Consider the following 16,343-nt stretch of genomic DNA (forward strand, 5'->3'; position numbering starts at 1 on the left):
TAAGAATGATACCATTAGTAAGGAGCGCAGTTTTACTAAGAACCAGACCCTAAAAAGAAAAATAACGAAACCCTCAATAAGGATCGGAGGGTCAATGATCTTTGACCGTAGCCTTGCTAAATAGCATACCATCAATAGGAAGCACAACTTTATGATCTAAATGACAACTCATTAAAACCTGGGTGCTCAATAAAGACTGAGCCTTTGCTGAGAACCGGACCCTCGATACAAAGCAGAGCCTCCGTGAGGACTGGACCCTCAAGAAGGGTTCAGAACCCTAACCCTCAACAAAGCCGCCTTACTCAGGTCCATGATAAGGACCAGACCTCAACTAACAACAGGACCCTCAATAAGACCTTCACTAGTTTGTGCCGGACCGCAGGTGTTGAAAATAAAAGTGGGCGCGGCGTTAAGCCTTTAATTGCCAGCTTGTGATCCTCTTTAGTTTATTTGGGTCCTTTGCGTCCACGAATGAACGCGGACGCATTTGGGACTTTGAAAGGCGCCGTTAGCCTAGCGTCGGCCTAGCGCCGGCCTCGCCTGGCGAGCGCTCACGTGCCAGGAAATCAAAACCGAGGCCGTGTTCGGAATCATTCACTCTTTCCCTCCTGATCTTGATCTCGCGGACCCAGATCGTTCCGAAAAGTCCGTTTCAAAAATGATCAGCTGATTGCGGCACGGCGATCGCGGCGACACCGCGTTTGCGCTCCGTCTTCATTCCCGAATCGCTCGCTATATGCTCCGTACACTAGCGCGCGCGCGCACACACACACACATTTCACACAACACACCAACCGCACACTTCTCACACACATCTTGAACACACACAAACACATCTCACGCAGACACACGTACACACACATTCACGCGCAAGATGACCCTTGCCAAAATGAACGCACGCTGCCGCAACAGTTTGCATCGTCGCGAGCGCACGTGCTAACGCCAGCTAGCCGCTACGTGGTCCAATGTCCAGTCACGCGACGCACCTGAGGGACGGAGCTCGTCTTCGAGGTACGGCGAGACCACCGTGGCCGCCAGACGCTCCAGATGGCGGTAACGTGAGCTGGACGCTGCACCGCGCTCGCGCACCCCCTGCGGGACGCATGCGGAATTACGGTGAACCTCCGTGGCCTCTTTCGCATTATAAAGCACATTTGAAATTGCGAAGAAATGCATCATATGTTAGCATTAGGCTAGCAGACTACGTCACTTCTTTCATTCATTGATGATGATGATGATGATGATGATGATGATGAAGACCTGCAGCACCAGCAGCATGTGCGTGACGGCCGGCGGCACGCTGCCCGCGCTTCCTAGGCTGTCCTCCAGGGGGAGCTCGAGCAGCACCAAGTCTCGGAATGACAACAGCGCCATCTGCCTGACGGACAGCTCCTGACCCTGCGTGCGCGCAAACGTACGTACACAGGGACACAAACGTGACGCACAAACAACAACGCATGCACACGCAGGTACGCGCAAAAAGCATACACGCACAGGTACACACACGCACACACACACACCAAATCCCACGCGTGCGAGTGTGCACACACGCCTACACGGGTACACGCATTAACATATGCACATACACAGGTCCACGCGCACATACGTACCCGCATTCAAAAGGCCACAAACACGTATGCACAAGCACAGACAGCTGTGCGCGCAAACACAGAGGGTGAGCGAGCGAGCGAGCGAGCCAATCAGGGAGCGCGGTGACGACGTCATCACCTGTATGGGGTAGAAAATGGCCTGCAGGGTGGGCAGCGTCTCGGTGAAGAAGCGCCGCCAGGCCTCGGCCACCGCCGCCAGCCGCTCTCCGCCTGGGGGGGGGGGGCGGCGGCGCGCTGTTACCACGGCAACACCGCACCACAACACTCCCCCTCCTCCTCACCTGAGATGAAGATGCGCCGCGCGAGCTCCGTCAGACCGCCGCTCAGCAGACGATTCTGAAGACGCAAACGCGCAGCACGTTAACTTCCTGGCGAGAGGGCGGGAACAATAACGCACCTGAAAGTAATCTGTGACGAAGGAACCCATCTCGCTCTTCAGCAGCCACCTGAGGGAAAACAATTTCATCAGATGTCAGTTGAGAACAATTTGGAATAAGACGCGTCGGACAACGAGGTCACCTGATGTTCTCGTTAAGCGTGTAGAGCTCGTTCGGCTGCAAAGCTCCGCCTCTGAAGATTTTCATTACAGCTGATTGGATGCTGAGGACACAGGGGGGGGGAGCCAACACGCTTCGATGAGAAGGGTGATGTTTGCAGTTAGCCGAGCGAGCGCGAGTGTGCGAGAGACAGGAAGTGGCCCTGCTGTCTGTGACGGCCACTTCCTGTCAAACATCCTGCTCGCTGCTGATGAGAACACGCCTGCTCACCAGGAAATACACGCATCCCAAGAGAAAACTTGGATTTTGCAAGCGAGTGGGCGCGTACCTGTTCCAGATGGCGCTGGCGCAGGCGGGCGGCGTGTCGGTTCGGGCGTGGAAGCGGCTCAGGTCGGACAGAACCGGAGAACTCATGAAGCGAGGCCTGGAGCGCCGGAAAGATCCCATCGTGCACCTTGGACTGTCCGTAACCACGGCGACCTGCCTTATGACGATTCGCGACGTCACTTCCTGTCTCTGCTCCCTTGGCCGGCAATCAAAAAAAGACAAGAAACAACACTGAGCACTTACTTGCCCGTCATCAGCTGCCGAACTTTCACCCGAGACACGCACGCGCACCAGGGCAGCGACGCGGACGTCCGTGCGCGCGCCTCGAGTGACTTTCTCTCTCCGGCGTGAGGAGATCAGATGACGTCACCGGCCGTCATCGCTGTCACGTGCCCTCGCGCATCAGCTTCGCAAACGTTTTGGCAAAGTGACGAACGCGATGAGCTCCTTTTCGCTCGCACTTCCGCTCGCGACCTTCACAGTCAAAGTGCAACTGGCCTTCCGCAATTTCCACACGTATCGTATCTGCAGTGTTTAAAGCTGATATAGGAATGCCAAAACACACACACACACACTGCAATTGTGCGTTTTGTGCTGGAACATTTCCCATCCATCCATTTTCTACCGGGTCGCGGGGGGGACGGGGACGCCCAGACTTCCCTCTCCCCAGCCACTTCATCCAGCTCTTCCGGGGGGATCCCGAGGCGTTCCCGGGCCGGCCGAAAGACGTAGTCTCTCCGGCGTGTCCCGTCCCGGGTCGTCCGCGGGGTCTCCTCCCGGCGGGACGTGCCCGGAACACCTCACCGGGGGAGGCGTCCGAATCGGATGCCCCGGCCACCTCGTCTGGCTCCTCTCCATGCGGAGGAGCAGCGGCTCTACTCTGAGATCCTCCCGGGTGACCGAGCTTCTCAGCCGTTCTCTGAGGGAGAGCCCGGACACCTCCCGCAGGTGCTGAGCCCACGGGAAGGGGGACTTGCGCTTCACGCGGCTCACAAATGAGAATGTGACGTCATCAAACTTCCACAACAACCGAGACCGGGACAAAGGCGACGTCCAAATCATTTATTCAAGCTCGCGTGTGTGATTGAGCGCCATTTAAGTCAAGCGAACCAAATAAAAGTCACAAATCATTGAGTAAACGCTACACACGCGACTTCCTGCCCAAATATGCTCATTGCATTGGGGAAAAAACAACCAACAAATAAACAAAATCAGTCGACTGTTTGTGCTTCACTGACTGCACAAAATCATTCAAATCGTAAAACTCCAACACAAATGCTAATCGTTAGCATCATCATCGAGATCAAAATCCCGTTCGGTCCAGCATGCAGCCAACTTGAAATGTTGATGTTTTTCCCCAATGTGTGTTGACGTGTAGCTAATCGAAGCCGTTTTCGAGTGCACAATTGCCGCTTTGGGCACGTGACTCGGCGCAGGTCGATGGAATCGGATTCGTGCCCCAAAGATTCACACCGAACCTTTTAAATAGCAAACGTGCCCAATGATTTGTTTTGCTCGCGATGACGACTTTTGCGTTTGCGTTGTCGTGCATTTCTGTTTTTTGTGCTCGCGATGTTGTCTTTTGTGTTTGCGTTTCAGTTTTCGGGTGTACGGTCCGCGTCCGCGTGCGACTTTAGGCACGGGCCTCTCGGGCGGGTGGACGGAATTAGCGTAAAAGGGAAGCACAAATCCCAAATAACTTGTCGGCTACTTTGAAACTGTTGACAAAAAGAAAATCACTCGGGCTCAAGACAGCTTTCCTTCCTATAATCTTAGGCTTTATTTCAATATTAAGTTGGGATTTATAGCAAATGGTTTCCCCTCTGAAATAATTTAGTTTTGAAGGAAAACAAGCATTAGTGTATTCATATGCATAATGTATATGTGTATGCGTATTTATTTTTGTAAACGATTCCTCTTCGACACGAAGAGTTAAGAGTCGTACGGCGTGGTTCAAAGGGCAAAGAGACAAGAAGGTATTGACAATGCGGTCTTGTTGCCGTGACAGTTAGCAAACAGTCCACGATGTGTCCAAAACATCGATTGTGAAAGGTTTGTTTGTTGCGACTGGCTGCAGGACACGCGGCGCCGCACGGCGAAAAAGTATGCGACTCGAGTGTGGCGGCGTTTAATATGTTTCCCACTACGCCTAACCCTGGAGCGCTAACCGTGGCCAAAACCAACTTCTTTGGTCATCTGGTCACATTGGTCACATGGTCGCCCTTCCCGCGACGCAGGAGCCAATCGTGTCCTGCCTCCAAACTATGCGGGCCTCCTAATAACGGACGCGTCTTTGAAAACTTCCAAATGTCCAACCCCCGACCTTCGGACGAAACGTCGAATAGTGGTACAGACGTTCCCTTTGGCCACGACCAATGATCGCAGGTCCCGCATCAGCCATCGCGCCGAACTGACCGCGTCTTTGGCATCCGTCAGACAAAAAAGCGCCGGGGCAGATTTTATCCAACGGACGAAAGTCCTTCGACTGCCGGACGACTCGAAAGCCTTCTCTCGTTATCGACGCGCACCCGACCGACCTTTTGGGGGAAAGAAAAAGCACCGAGCCGCAGCTTTGATTCCGCCCAAATGTTTACAATTTGTCTCATGTGTCTCCAGCCCTTTCTTGTGTTTTTACATTTAGTCGTGTTTGGATTAGCAGTCTCAAAGATAATGATAAAATACCAACAATTATGTTCGTGTAAAGTTGATCACGGATATCGGGTCGGACCGTATTTTGACGCTATACTGATAACGTCATCATGAAATAAGATCGACTGTCGGGATACGGTCGACATGTTCAAGTAAGAATTGAAAGCACAACGGAGCGAAATTCCTTTCCGAATTGTTCTCAGAACACACGGTAGCTAGCTACCGCCCGCAAATCAATTCTGGAAATGTCACTTAAATGAGCCCGAGCGTATATGAGGACGCGTGTGCGCCCCAACACTTTTGAGATCGGATCGGATCCGTTCGGGTCTACCGAATCGTTCCGCTAATCGCTTTCAGGAAACGAGTCCGATCGGCGTTCCCGACGGACACGGAACGCGGCGACTTTGCGCCGATGAAGAACTTCCGGCGGAAAACGCCGAGACGTCAGCGCTGGCTGGGGCCTCCCCGAGTCCTCCTCGCGACCGACACGAAGTCGCTGAAAGAGCCACGTGGGTTGACGCGCCTCCTCCTCTCGGACGGCCGTAACGTTGGGCCCCATAAGGCTCGGCAATCGCCTCCGAGAAAGAGCGTCCGCCTTTGGTGCCAACCGTGCAGAGGTCAGAGAGGAGCAGAAGATGGGTCAGAAAAGCCCAGCAACGACCAATCATCTGTCCGAAGTGACCCGCGTCACGATGACGTCTTCTCCTCGGCGCTTCGGCATGCATCGCCACGGTTATTGCCATTCTGATGCTCCCGCTGACCCGATTTTGGACCTCGTGAGGCTCCCGACCATCTCGACTCGCTTTACTTCCTACGCTATAAATGTTGGCTCGCGCGGCGGCAAATCTCCATCGAGTGCCCTCATCTTCTTCTTCTTCTTCTTCTATTTCGAGGCAGGCTCCCAACCAAAGCATCCACCCGGAAACGGGTTCCCTCTCGCCTGCGCCGCTGTGAGCGCCATGGAAGGCCACCGGGTGAATTCCCTGAACATTCGGAGCGGTTCGCAGATTCGATCGCGACGACGATATCATCGGGATTTGGTACGAATGAGCATCTGAGCGAGGTCGCCACGGCTTCGCCGTCGCTGAAGCCTTGAAGATTTTTCGGCAAACTTCACTTGACACGATTATTCTCGGTTTGTGTGTTTGGCGAGCTTTCCGACGACTTCTTGAAATCTTCTAAAGACGGAGAAAGTTAGCCACGGTTTTGGATCGGTCGCTTTTCCGCTCAATCATTTGGCATTTTGTGATTTTGCATCAGAAGCGCAACGCGAACACTTGGACGTGGTTTTTGCTGAATGAGGCCCGATGACGTTTTACACGATTTGTTTTGGTTTTTATTGTGAAAGTAGGAGAACAAACAAAACAGGACTTCAAATGTACATAGTCGTCAACTTTGGCATGTACCTATTCTACAAAATAATGATGCAAATTGTAATAATTATGCTATTAATAAAAAAATAGGGAACATCAAAATGGAATCTCAGGCCTGTCAATGACTTTCTAATTGGCAGCGAAGCCAAAGAACAAGTCAAAGCGGCCACCAGTGTTCGTTTTTGTTTTATTAGCAGAAGAAGACAAAGGTTTAAACTCCTCGAGGTTGTTTGAAGTTCATGCCGACCGTTTGCTGCGTCACCTGAAGGTTGGACAGGCCGCCGAAGTCCTGAGCGCAAACAAACAACAGAAACAAAGTTGAGAGACGCCACGCGGGAGACGACAGGAAGTCCTGTGCGCCGGCGCCAGGGTCTGACGGGAAGCGGCGGTCCAGCAGACACGGGAAAGGCCGGCGGCGATTTCCTCTACCTGCACTATCAATGACGAAGGCGACGGGCGCGCCGACGACACTTTCGATACAGGCGGCGATGTGACGACGCGGCGGCGCTTTTCTACTCACCAGCAGCTTGAGCATCTCCTTGGTGTCGGGGTCCACCTCGATCAGCTCCTGGTCCAGAGCCGACACCTGCGCACACAACAAAACGCCGTCGTCGTCTCCGCCCGTCCATCCCCGCGTGTATCTTTCCTTTTTCTCTTAAAACGGTCCAGCCAATCCGGAAAGCGCCCGACGGACGAGCCTAGAGTCTGCGGCGCCGGAGTCGGAGGCCCAGAACGCCAGCCGCGCTCCTGCCCGACACGCGTAGCTTACCGCCATCGGTGACTAGTGACTAGAATGCGTGCTAATTGCAAAGTGCTACAAATGCCTGATGATGATGTGCGCGAGCGCCAGGGTCTGACAGGAAGCGGGGGTCCGGCAGACACGGGAAAGGCTCGCGACTTCCTCTTCCTGTACTATCAATGGCGAAGGCGACGGCACGCCGACGACACTTTCGATACAGGGCGACAAAGCGTTTCGACCTCCTTCGAGCCGTCAATGTCACACGATACTTAGCTTAGCGTGCTAACTTTGCTCGAGTCGACACAGGAAAGCGACAAAGACCGCCAATGCTGCATTCAAGAAGCCCGGGGAATACAGCAATCCCCCGCTATAGGAAGGGGTTTTCTCTCTCTCTCGATTTGTTTCTACAATATTTTTGTGCGATCCGTTGCTCTTGCCGTCCCTCGACATGTGTCCTAATAGCAATCGTTTGCATGTCAAAGTCGAACAAGGGACTCGCAAGACTTTTCTTTGTCAAGTCAGCTCGCGGAAGGAAGCCGTTGCTAAACGGCCATTTTGGCAGCGCCCTCGCCGCGTAACCGATCGCCGAGCTCAAAAGCGCCGACGTGCGACTGACCTCGGGCACGTAGTTGTCGCGCCTCTCGCGTTCCTCCTCCTGCAGCTTGATGGAGATTCCTCGCACGGGACCTCGCTGGATGCGCTTCATCAGGTGCGTCACGTAACTGAACGCCAACGGAAACAAAAGTCAAAAGTGAGCTCCCTCAAAAACAATTCAAAACTGTTATTCATGTTCAAATAAAACGGATACTTTGAAGCTAAGAGAAGAAAGCTTCTCTCCAAGAAAAGTAAGTTGGTATTTTGTTGGGATAAAAAGTGATCATCTTTCATGAATGAAGGTCAAGTTTTTCCAAGAAAAACTCATATTTAACTCGAGAAAAATCACATTTGGAAAAGATGACCCCCACCCCCCCCCCCCAAAATGAAAAACATTTCTCTTCTCCAATAAAAATGCTTCCGTGCACCCCAAAATGCCGAAGGAAATCAAGTTAGTTCAAAACAAATTAAAAAATGGTAGTGCCGAGACGAAAATAAACTGATTTTCTCGAGAACTAAGTCAACATTTTGTTCGAATAAAATAGCATACTGGAACGTGTTTTTTCCAAAAATAAAGTCCTAATATTCCGATATTCAGGTCACTTCAAGTTAAGTTGACAATTACAACTATTCTTGTAAATGGCACCTTTTATTTTCTCTCAGAAAAAAAATGATCTAAGAAATATGTTTGGGGGGGTTTGTGTTAAAACAAATACAAATGCAGCTTTTTTTGATGATGCATAGCCGAACGCGTCCTCAATCCAAAACTAAGGTAAGCTTCGTTTCACGGGTGCGCCGATTCCCACGAGGGCGCCTTTTTAATTGATATTGTGCTGCGATGAACGCATCGCAATTGCGGGAAAGCGCCAGGGCCTGACAGGAACGCGGGAGAGGCTTCATCATCATCGAAGACCGGGCCGCAGGCGCACGCCGGGCGAGGTCACTTTCGAGGCCGAAGGGCGCCCGCGACTCACCCGGCGATCTTGTTGCGGAGTTTCTTGCTGGGAATGATGGCGATCTCCTCGCACACCCGCTTGTTGGTGTGGAAGTCGCTGCCCAGCCGGGTGTAGTACTTCTCGATGATCACCCGGGCCGCCTTCTTCACCGTCTTGGTCCTGACGCGACCCTGAACGCACGCACGCACGCGTCACCCTGCTGCAAACTCACCGAACGCTCTTAAAACAAAAACATGTCTAACATGTCGCATGAAAGGTACGACTTACAATTATTTGAAAAACTCATTCATCTGTCGATTACCTTTTTCAATGCATTGGATTCAAAACATTGCATTTCTATCAAATTGCCAGTGCGGAAAATGTTCAATTTGATTAGGATTCAGTTACTGGTTTGGTCAGGCACATTCCTCCCAAAATGTTTTTCCAAAGTCAAAGCTGATGTTGAAAAAAGACAACAACCAAAGATAATCAGTCTGCAAACGTGGAGGAGAGCAGAAATCGGGAAATCTTTGCTGTTCCGAAGATTTGGACAACTTGAAGTTCAACAAAGTCTCACGAGTATCACTTGTCGATTGATTCGACCACTGATTAGTTGTCGATTAATTCTATCTTTAGCTGCCATTTATATGAAACTAAACAGGTTAGAACACAAATTGTCCTTTACACGCGAGAACAAAAACCAGTCAATCGTAGTACTTACTACGATTACATCTCTTCTTCTTCTTCTAATCCAGCAGGCTAAGTGTTAGCATTAGCTAGTGCTAAGCTACTTGATTGTATGTAACAAGTATTCAAAGGTTGTTAAAACAAGCGTGCGCATGTTGTCATGCGAAAATGGATCAAAACGAGGCGAGGCGAGGCGACCCGGCGCGTCGGTCCGCCTCCGCCACAATGTCGCCCATTTAAAACCATCTACAGCTAATAACGCAAACATTGAGTCGGATCAAATGTACGAGACCCACAGATGAGTCATCTGCGGCGCTTTGACGCGGTTCGATGGCAGGATGACTTTGGATAGCTTAACAAGACACGTCGAAAGCACCCACCATGATGGCTCGGCCTGGTCGAAGAGGGCCGCGTCACTTCCGGTGAGAGTTTCTTGCCGCGAACGGAAGTTGGCGCAGGAGGGCAGGAGCTGCTGACACTGCGCCGCCTTCGGGAGGAGGCCGCAACGACAACCGCTCATCATCGCGTCGGTCTGCCGTGTGCAGCCTCCCACTCATGTGGCTCCGCCCACTCCTCTCGAATACGCCCCCACGTGCCCACCAGGCGGCCATGTTGGGAAGGAAAACACTTACTGAATCATTGCTTCAAAAACCTCTTGACTTTGGATTTCTGGATCTGAGAATGTTTCAATAATTCATATAATGACAGTTATTTAATAAAGGCAGTTAGTCCTCAAATGATTTACTTAGACAGGCACACTACAAGCAATTGAAACTTATACCAAACCTTTCCCAGACCTGCTGACCCCAATATGCCGTCCATATGAAGCCCGTAAAGAGGAAAGGAAACTGGGTTGTTTTTCTAGGACGTCTTTCATTGTAAATTTTACCACACAAACACCTTTTTTTATCTGATAACTGTGCAGCTTGTATGGAATTATGTAACTTCAGATATTCACACAAAAACATGAATCAAAAGCAAATTGATTTATTTCCGAATCAGTCCCCCCAGAAACCCCGAAACAGTCCAAAGAGCAGCATCCTCCCAGATTGTCGCCGTCGGACTGAAAACTCAGAAGTTCTCCTCTCTTTCCCCGCCCCCGAAAACCTTTTTGTGTCTTTACAATCAGTACGACATTGGACACAGGCGGCGATGACAGAGAGGATTCGGAATTTGTTCCTAAAGTCAGCGGAGTACAGACTCCAGGTCACGACACCTGTTAACCAAAAAAGCAAAATATTCAAATAGATCCGTACAGCATCCCTCACTCACCGTGTCGCCAGCGAAGGCGCGCTCGACTGCGGAACGTCTCTCGTCGGACCCGAAGCCCAAAACGACGAAGGCAGCCCTCAAAATGGAATCCGTCAGCTGTGAACGTACAGCGTCAATTAGAAATCTGCTCATGTCCAATATGATCCTCTTTGAACAAGGATAGTATCATAAAACAGTTATTTACCAACATTTGGTAGCTTTCGGGTTTATTTGGGTTGTTTTCAGATTGGACAAATGTTGTTAGAGCCACAAGCTTGTCAGATTAAGAAGTGTCCCGTGGGCGCTCGTGTAGATTTGTCTGATGACAAGTTTCATAACTTCCAGAACTCTACGACAATGAAATATCGATGCGTGCCTGAAAGACGGGACTTGAGCGCACCCCGACTGGCCCGAGGTTCCTTCAAGTGACTGGGACGCGCGTTACATTTTGGACATGTATGCAGAACAATGACAAGTTGCCAGGCTCTGTGAAATATTCGCCACAACTCTTACCGCGTGTCAATCTCAAATCTCCTCTTCCTGGAGATGCGGAAGATCGGTCGCAGAGCTCCGCCGGCCATCCGGGCGCCTTCGTTGGTATAATGCGCCGCCAATCTGCGACCGTAACTGCGAAGGGTCATAGTCCTAATTTTTCTTCAGAGTTTAAAAAAACCAGTAGCCTTCAATCTCCAGGTTCTCCAATAGGATTGTGCGCAGATCTGGCGTGTCACGGATTGTACCAGGCCCACAAATTCACATCATGCAAATGAGATGACAGATGCTAAGGCTTCAAGCAGCAGCCCAAAACGTGACATTCACCATCATTGGAAGATGTTTTCACATTTTGGGTTTTTTTTACCTCCTTGTCCAAGCTGGAGAACTCTGACCATGTGCTGGGCAACAGTCCTGTAATGGATTTTTAAAAAACAACAACAATGAGGACTCACATTTGGAAAGCAGGCAGAAATGTTTTTCTAATTCTTACTATTAAATGCTAAAAAAAAAAAAACCTTCATTTTCATACTGCCATAAAAAATAGCTCAATTCACAAAAACTACATGGATTATACTGGATTTGAAACAGAAACATACCTCCGAGACAAAAAGATGGCTTTTCGTGGCTTTGCATATGAGCCAAAACACGCATACTCATTCATTCATTCATTCATCCTCCGTTCCGCTCCTCCTCACTCGGGTCGCGGGCGTGCCGGAGCCCATCCCAGCGATCTTCGGGCGGGAGGCACCCGAACCGGTCGCCGGCCAATCGCAGGGCACACAGAAACAAACAACCATTGGCACTCACATTCACACCTACGGGCAATGTTTTGGGACGTGGGAGGAAAGCGGAGTGCCCGGAGAAAAGCCACGCAGGCACGGGGGAGAAGAACATGCAAACTCCACACAGGCGGGGCCGGGGATTGAACCCCGGCCCTCAGAACTGTGAGGCGGTCGCGCTAACCGTTTTCACACATGCATACTCCCCCCTTTTAAAACAAATGCTGCATTTGTATTGTGACTGTGAGCCTTCAAAAATGGATTGTGGTAGGCGTCCATCTTTGAAGATGGTTGGATGGAGCTGAGAACAAACAAAGGGAAGATTTTTATATATATATAAATATATATATATTTTTTTTTTTGCACCCAACCGGATTTCAAGGGTCGGGTTGCCGGTCAGCTCGGTGGCTCGTGCAGGTCCCCCAACACAAAGGCTGTTGTTGTCGCCTTTTCATACATGTCGTTCCCCTTCTCTCTGATTCCTTCTTTCCTGTAACTATTCAGTTGCACTCTCAATAAAAGACATCCCCCCCAAGAAACAACACATTAAAAACTTTAGGGTCATGTAGGTATTGTCCAATATGCCCAAATAATTTGTCACATGACGTATTGTAATTGTCGATTCAAAAAGAATAGAAAGACTTTTTTGATTGAAGGAACTTTGTTAAGGTTGATGGATTGAACAATTACAGTTAAACAAACGACAACATACAGGAACATCTCAAGAAGTTCAAATATGTTTGAAAATTCCATTTAGTTCAGTACTCATACATTACATACATTCATTAAGCCTGTCATTTCCTCAGTAAAGGCAGAAATGACAGGCTTAAACCTATGCATGATAGTATTGCTGACTCAGACACAAACTATAGACTGAGCTATATGTGTAGCAATTTTAGAAGTGTTTTAAATCCTTACATTCATGAGATGAAATAAATGACCACTTACAGTCAGATTCGCCATGTTTTCGCTTGCTCTCTTCCACAATACTATTGGCTAATACATGACGCCCACGTCGACGTCATTTGAAGTAGCTCCGCCTCTTTGCATGTTCCGCCAAGCCGGAAATGAAAAAAAAAAAAAAAAAAAAAACACCTCCGGTTGTCACGTGACTGTCAAGATGGCTGCCACCCTGTCGAGCGAACATTTCGACAATTTGCAGCTTCTTCTCAAGGTTGAAGTATTTGATTCTCATTTGATCAACATCTAACAGCCATAAAATCGTTTGTTCTGCTGATGTGATTAGCTCGATAGCGGCGGTTAGCCTCCATCTTAAAACAGATCTGAACGAAGTTGCTAACATCGTTCTTTGTGTACTCTGAATGAAATCGATTTTTCTTTAGAATCCTGTCTCGGTTTGTATTTAGATTGCAAGAAACAAGCGAATTGCTTGCATGTGGTTTTAACTAGAGGACCTTCCTGCATGGAACTTGTTACGACAGGTGGAAGAATCATATCAAACCTTCTAATGTTGTGATTTGCTCAACATAATGATTCAAGTTGTATTCGTAGACATTATCAGTTCATATAGTCGACGGTCGTCATAATTAAACAACGCTAACATGGAGTGGGCGCGCCGTGCTGAGCACAACCTTTCACAATGTGCAATGTGTGTTTCCTTTGAATTCTTAACGAGTTTTGTGTGTGTGTGTGTGTTTAGGCTCCATCCAAAGACTTTGTGAAGGACGTGTGTGTGCAGAGTCGCCGAGGTCCAAGTCTTCGTCTGACTCGGAACGCCGCCGCGGCGCTCGCCGTCCCTGAAGCTCAGGCTGCTCAGGCACCTTCTTTCAAATTCATCACGTTTTTTATTTTGACGCAACTTTCAAGACCACACAGAATATGCTGTCAGATATGACAATATATGCATCCAACCTAGCAAAAGACAGACTCTCTTCTTTCACCAGAAAGTTGATTTCCACCTCTTGAAGTTGTTTCGTCGTCAGGAGTCGAACCCGGATTGCGTTTTCACACAAAAAACACAGAAAATGAACTTTTTGGGAAAAGAAATATGACATGCTTTTGATGCAAACTTTTTTTACTTCTATGACATAACAAGCCCCCCCCCCCCAAAAGAAAATAACAATCATAAATATATAATAAATATTAAATAAGTAGTAATAGTAAGCCGAGATTCACCGCTCAATCTCGATCTTCTGCTCGAAAGCTGTGCTGATGTGAAACGGCGCCATCCGCTGGCGTCCGTTCGACATGACAGCGGTTTACAAACCCGAATTCCGCAGACGAGCCGGCCGAGATCCTCTTCCACGCGCACCCGTTGAAAGATGCACTTGAGGAATATATTCTTAAATTGGGCTTTTGTATGTGTGCGCCTCAGCTGCTGCACTCGCTGCACGCGTTGTCCGCTCACGTGGTCTTCGGCAACCTGAGCTCGGCCGAGCGGGTGGTCCAGCTTTTTCCTGAGGGCTTCCACTCCAGCCTGAAGAACTTGCTCACCAAGATCCTGCTGGAGAACAGGTCAGCCGCTCGGGCGACGCCTCCTGACCCCTGACCTTAGCCGCTTCTTTTTTAGCCTGCGGTGATGTCACACTTTGTGCTTGTGATGTGTTTCAGGGAGATGTGGAAAACAGAAGCAGTCGGGAGTCAGAGTGAGTCTTTGGGAATCATTCAGTCACGCGCGACTCACGACAGCGGGATTTTGATCGTGGACCTCCTAAAGAGTTCCGAAAATCCCTTCGGAGGGAGTCGGGAATGAGGAATGATTGGGAAGGCAGTTTTGCTGACCCGAAGTCTTCCCGATCGAAATACATTTTTCAGGGCGGTGCGAATACATTTTACCGATCGCGATATAATTGTCAACGGGGGTGCAGCTATTTTAGCGATAGAAATACTTTTGTCGACGGGGGGGTGCAGATATTTGCAGCAAGTCCTGGATATAACACCCTACCCTGACGCCGATGCTCTTCGTTAGCCTGTCTATGGCATTTTGCTTCTTTTTGTTTGTTAGCATAAAGCTGAACAGATGTTTGGAAGGCAAATGTTTTTTCTCTGTTGGATGTTTATTTTTGGAGTAAACATCAGCTTGAGTCCTTTTTGAACAGTTGTTGAGCTGCCAAACTGCTGCTTGGTGAGAAATGAGTCGAGTCACCATACAGCACGAGTATCTCCAATTTGCTCACAAGTCAGAGCAAAAAATCGTCCCGACGACAACTCGTATCTCGAAAATTCGTAAGTCTGGTCGCTGGTGGTATCGTGATTGGCCGTCGGGAACAAGCGAAGCGTCGTTAGTCATTCCCGTCTCCGCAATCGCTAAAAACTGCATTTTTATACACTAGATGATATACAGCAGTTGGGTCTTCAGTGGAAACAAAAGTAGTGCTTGGGCGCCCTTCATAACATTGTTACTGGCAGACGTTCAAGTGCCAGTGATCGTGTGTGTGCGTAGCCACGCTTCCCCAGCTGACGGCCGTGGACTGGAGGGTGGACGTGGTGAGCAGCTCGGACGCGCTCAGCCGGATGTGCGTCCCCGCGTGTCTCGTCCACTTCAAGGTGGGCTCGCTTCGCGCGCATATGCGCGCACACGCATTTGTTTACAGTGCGCACGTGTGATTGACAGACGGAGGATGCGTGCGCCTCCGATTCCGTGTCCGTGGCGACGGTGGAGCTGAGCAGGGAGAGTCTGGACACCATGTTGGACGGGCTGGGCCGCGTCCGGGACCAGCTCTCTGCGGTCGCTGGCAAGTGACGATGTCATAGGAGGATTCATTTGGTTACATCACGACTGGCTGCTTGTCGCTAGGCAGACTTCATCATAACCGCCCCACTCCGCTCTATGAACAACAACAACCTGACAGGAAGTCACAAACACACACACACTGTCGATGAATCGGGGCTCTGTATTAAATATAAAATACATTCAACAAATACATGCGTCTGGTGGTGAAAGCTTGACTGTGTCTTCATATTAATAAAGTGCTTTTATAAGACAACCCGTTTGTTTGAAATGTCTATGTCATAAATGGATTTGTAAGTACATCACATATAGGACAAATGAAACGGAGACCAAAAGAAAGCAGCGGTGTCGGATAAACCAAGCACACGGAAGGAAGCGTTCTGCGTTTAGCGGAGACGTCCGCTTGTCGAAAGAAGCTGGGAAAAGTTTCACGTCAACAAGCGCGGTGTACTGTTCGTTGCTTTTTGCTGGATGAAAATGAAATCAACTTTCAACTTGGCCCAATATGGTCATAATTCCAAGCGATGAAGTCCACATCTTTTTAAAATGTATCCAGGGGCCTGTCTGACAATAACAAACGGATGATTAACCATTCGTGTTTCAGTGGGAAAAAAAAAAAGGTAAAAACATGGCGCAACGGTTGAATGGAAGCAGATGTACTCCTTGGTCGTCCTCTCTCTCACCTTGGATTTGGATTTGAAGGTGAAACGTCTTCG

General features: G+C 49.5%; 3 protein-coding genes and 2 non-coding genes across 14 annotated transcripts in view; 1 reads left to right on the plus strand and 4 right to left on the minus strand.

Annotated features, from left to right (window-relative positions):
• The window catches only part of LOC133478710 (proline-rich protein 5-like), a 6,499-nt gene extending 3,682 nt beyond the window's left edge, over positions 1 to 2,817 (minus strand). For 3 of the 10 annotated variants that reach the window (XM_061775116.1, XM_061775111.1, XM_061775110.1), the window contains exons 1-8: positions 2,678 to 2,817; positions 2,436 to 2,591; positions 2,130 to 2,210; positions 2,008 to 2,056; positions 1,892 to 1,946; positions 1,729 to 1,820; positions 1,261 to 1,398; positions 987 to 1,092 (exon numbers count right to left, since the gene is read on the minus strand). In XM_061775116.1, coding sequence (XP_061631100.1) covers positions 987 to 1,092; positions 1,261 to 1,398; positions 1,729 to 1,820; positions 1,892 to 1,946; positions 2,008 to 2,056; positions 2,130 to 2,210; positions 2,436 to 2,591; positions 2,678 to 2,688 — 688 coding nt within the window. In that variant the 5' untranslated portion in view covers positions 2,689 to 2,817. Of the gene's footprint in view, positions 1 to 952; positions 1,093 to 1,210; positions 1,553 to 1,610; positions 1,821 to 1,891; positions 1,947 to 2,007; positions 2,057 to 2,129; positions 2,211 to 2,435; positions 2,592 to 2,677 lie in introns of those variants that run through there. The other 7 variants (XM_061775108.1, XM_061775112.1, XM_061775107.1 and 4 more) reach the window with 4 other exon arrangements.
• Positions 2,818 to 6,626: 3,809 nt separating this feature from the next.
• zgc:114188 (40S ribosomal protein S17-like) lies at positions 6,627 to 9,950 on the minus strand. The gene is made up of 5 exons (XM_061775123.1): positions 9,792 to 9,950; positions 8,764 to 8,915; positions 7,812 to 7,917; positions 6,977 to 7,042; positions 6,627 to 6,745 (listed from the first exon to the last, which is right to left on the minus strand). Exons 1-5 carry the CDS (start codon positions 9,792 to 9,794, stop codon positions 6,668 to 6,670), a joined length of 405 nt encoding a protein of 134 aa, XP_061631107.1. The 5' UTR covers positions 9,795 to 9,950; the 3' UTR covers positions 6,627 to 6,667.
• LOC133478789 (small nucleolar RNA SNORA71) lies at positions 6,810 to 6,940 on the minus strand. The gene has a single exon (XR_009788786.1). It is a non-coding gene; the product is annotated as a small nucleolar RNA SNORA71 (small nucleolar RNA).
• On the minus strand, positions 7,291 to 7,417 carry LOC133478790 (small nucleolar RNA SNORA71). Its single transcript, XR_009788787.1, has one exon. It is a non-coding gene; the product is annotated as a small nucleolar RNA SNORA71 (small nucleolar RNA).
• A 3,070-nt stretch (positions 9,951 to 13,020) lies between the features above and the next one.
• On the plus strand, positions 13,021 to 15,883 carry commd9 (COMM domain containing 9). Its single transcript, XM_061775136.1, has 5 exons — positions 13,021 to 13,110; positions 13,597 to 14,411; positions 14,508 to 14,542; positions 15,340 to 15,443; positions 15,511 to 15,883. Exons 2-5 carry the CDS (start codon positions 14,257 to 14,259, stop codon positions 15,637 to 15,639), a joined length of 423 nt encoding a protein of 140 aa, XP_061631120.1. The 5' UTR covers positions 13,021 to 13,110; positions 13,597 to 14,256; the 3' UTR covers positions 15,640 to 15,883.
• Positions 15,884 to 16,343: the final 460 nt, after the last annotated feature.

The sequence above is a fragment of the Phyllopteryx taeniolatus genome, chromosome 5 (assembly GCF_024500385.1).
Source record: "Phyllopteryx taeniolatus isolate TA_2022b chromosome 5, UOR_Ptae_1.2, whole genome shotgun sequence".
Lineage (NCBI taxonomy): Eukaryota > Metazoa > Chordata > Actinopteri > Syngnathiformes > Syngnathidae > Phyllopteryx > Phyllopteryx taeniolatus.

What these genes read in the sequence shown, in the direction of transcription:
- zgc:114188 (XM_061775123.1), bottom strand. An exon ending in GCGACAACTACGTGCCCGAG is followed by an intron (nt 7,043 to 7,811) that starts GTCAGTCGCACG and finishes TTGTGTGCGCAG; the next exon opens with GTGTCGGCTCTGGACCAGGA. An exon ending in AGGAGATGCTCAAGCTGCTG is followed by an intron (nt 6,746 to 6,976) that starts GTGAGTAGAAAA and finishes GTTTGCGCTCAG; the next exon opens with GACTTCGGCGGCCTGTCCAA.
- commd9 (XM_061775136.1), top strand. Translation starts at nt 14,257, where the DNA reads ATGTGTGCGCCTCAGCTGCTGCACTCGCTGCACGCGTTGTCCGCTCAC. An exon ending in AAGATCCTGCTGGAGAACAG is followed by an intron (nt 14,412 to 14,507) that starts GTCAGCCGCTCG and finishes GATGTGTTTCAG; the next exon opens with GGAGATGTGGAAAACAGAAG. An exon ending in AGAAGCAGTCGGGAGTCAGA is followed by an intron (nt 14,543 to 15,339) that starts GTGAGTCTTTGG and finishes GTGTGTGCGTAG; the next exon opens with CCACGCTTCCCCAGCTGACG.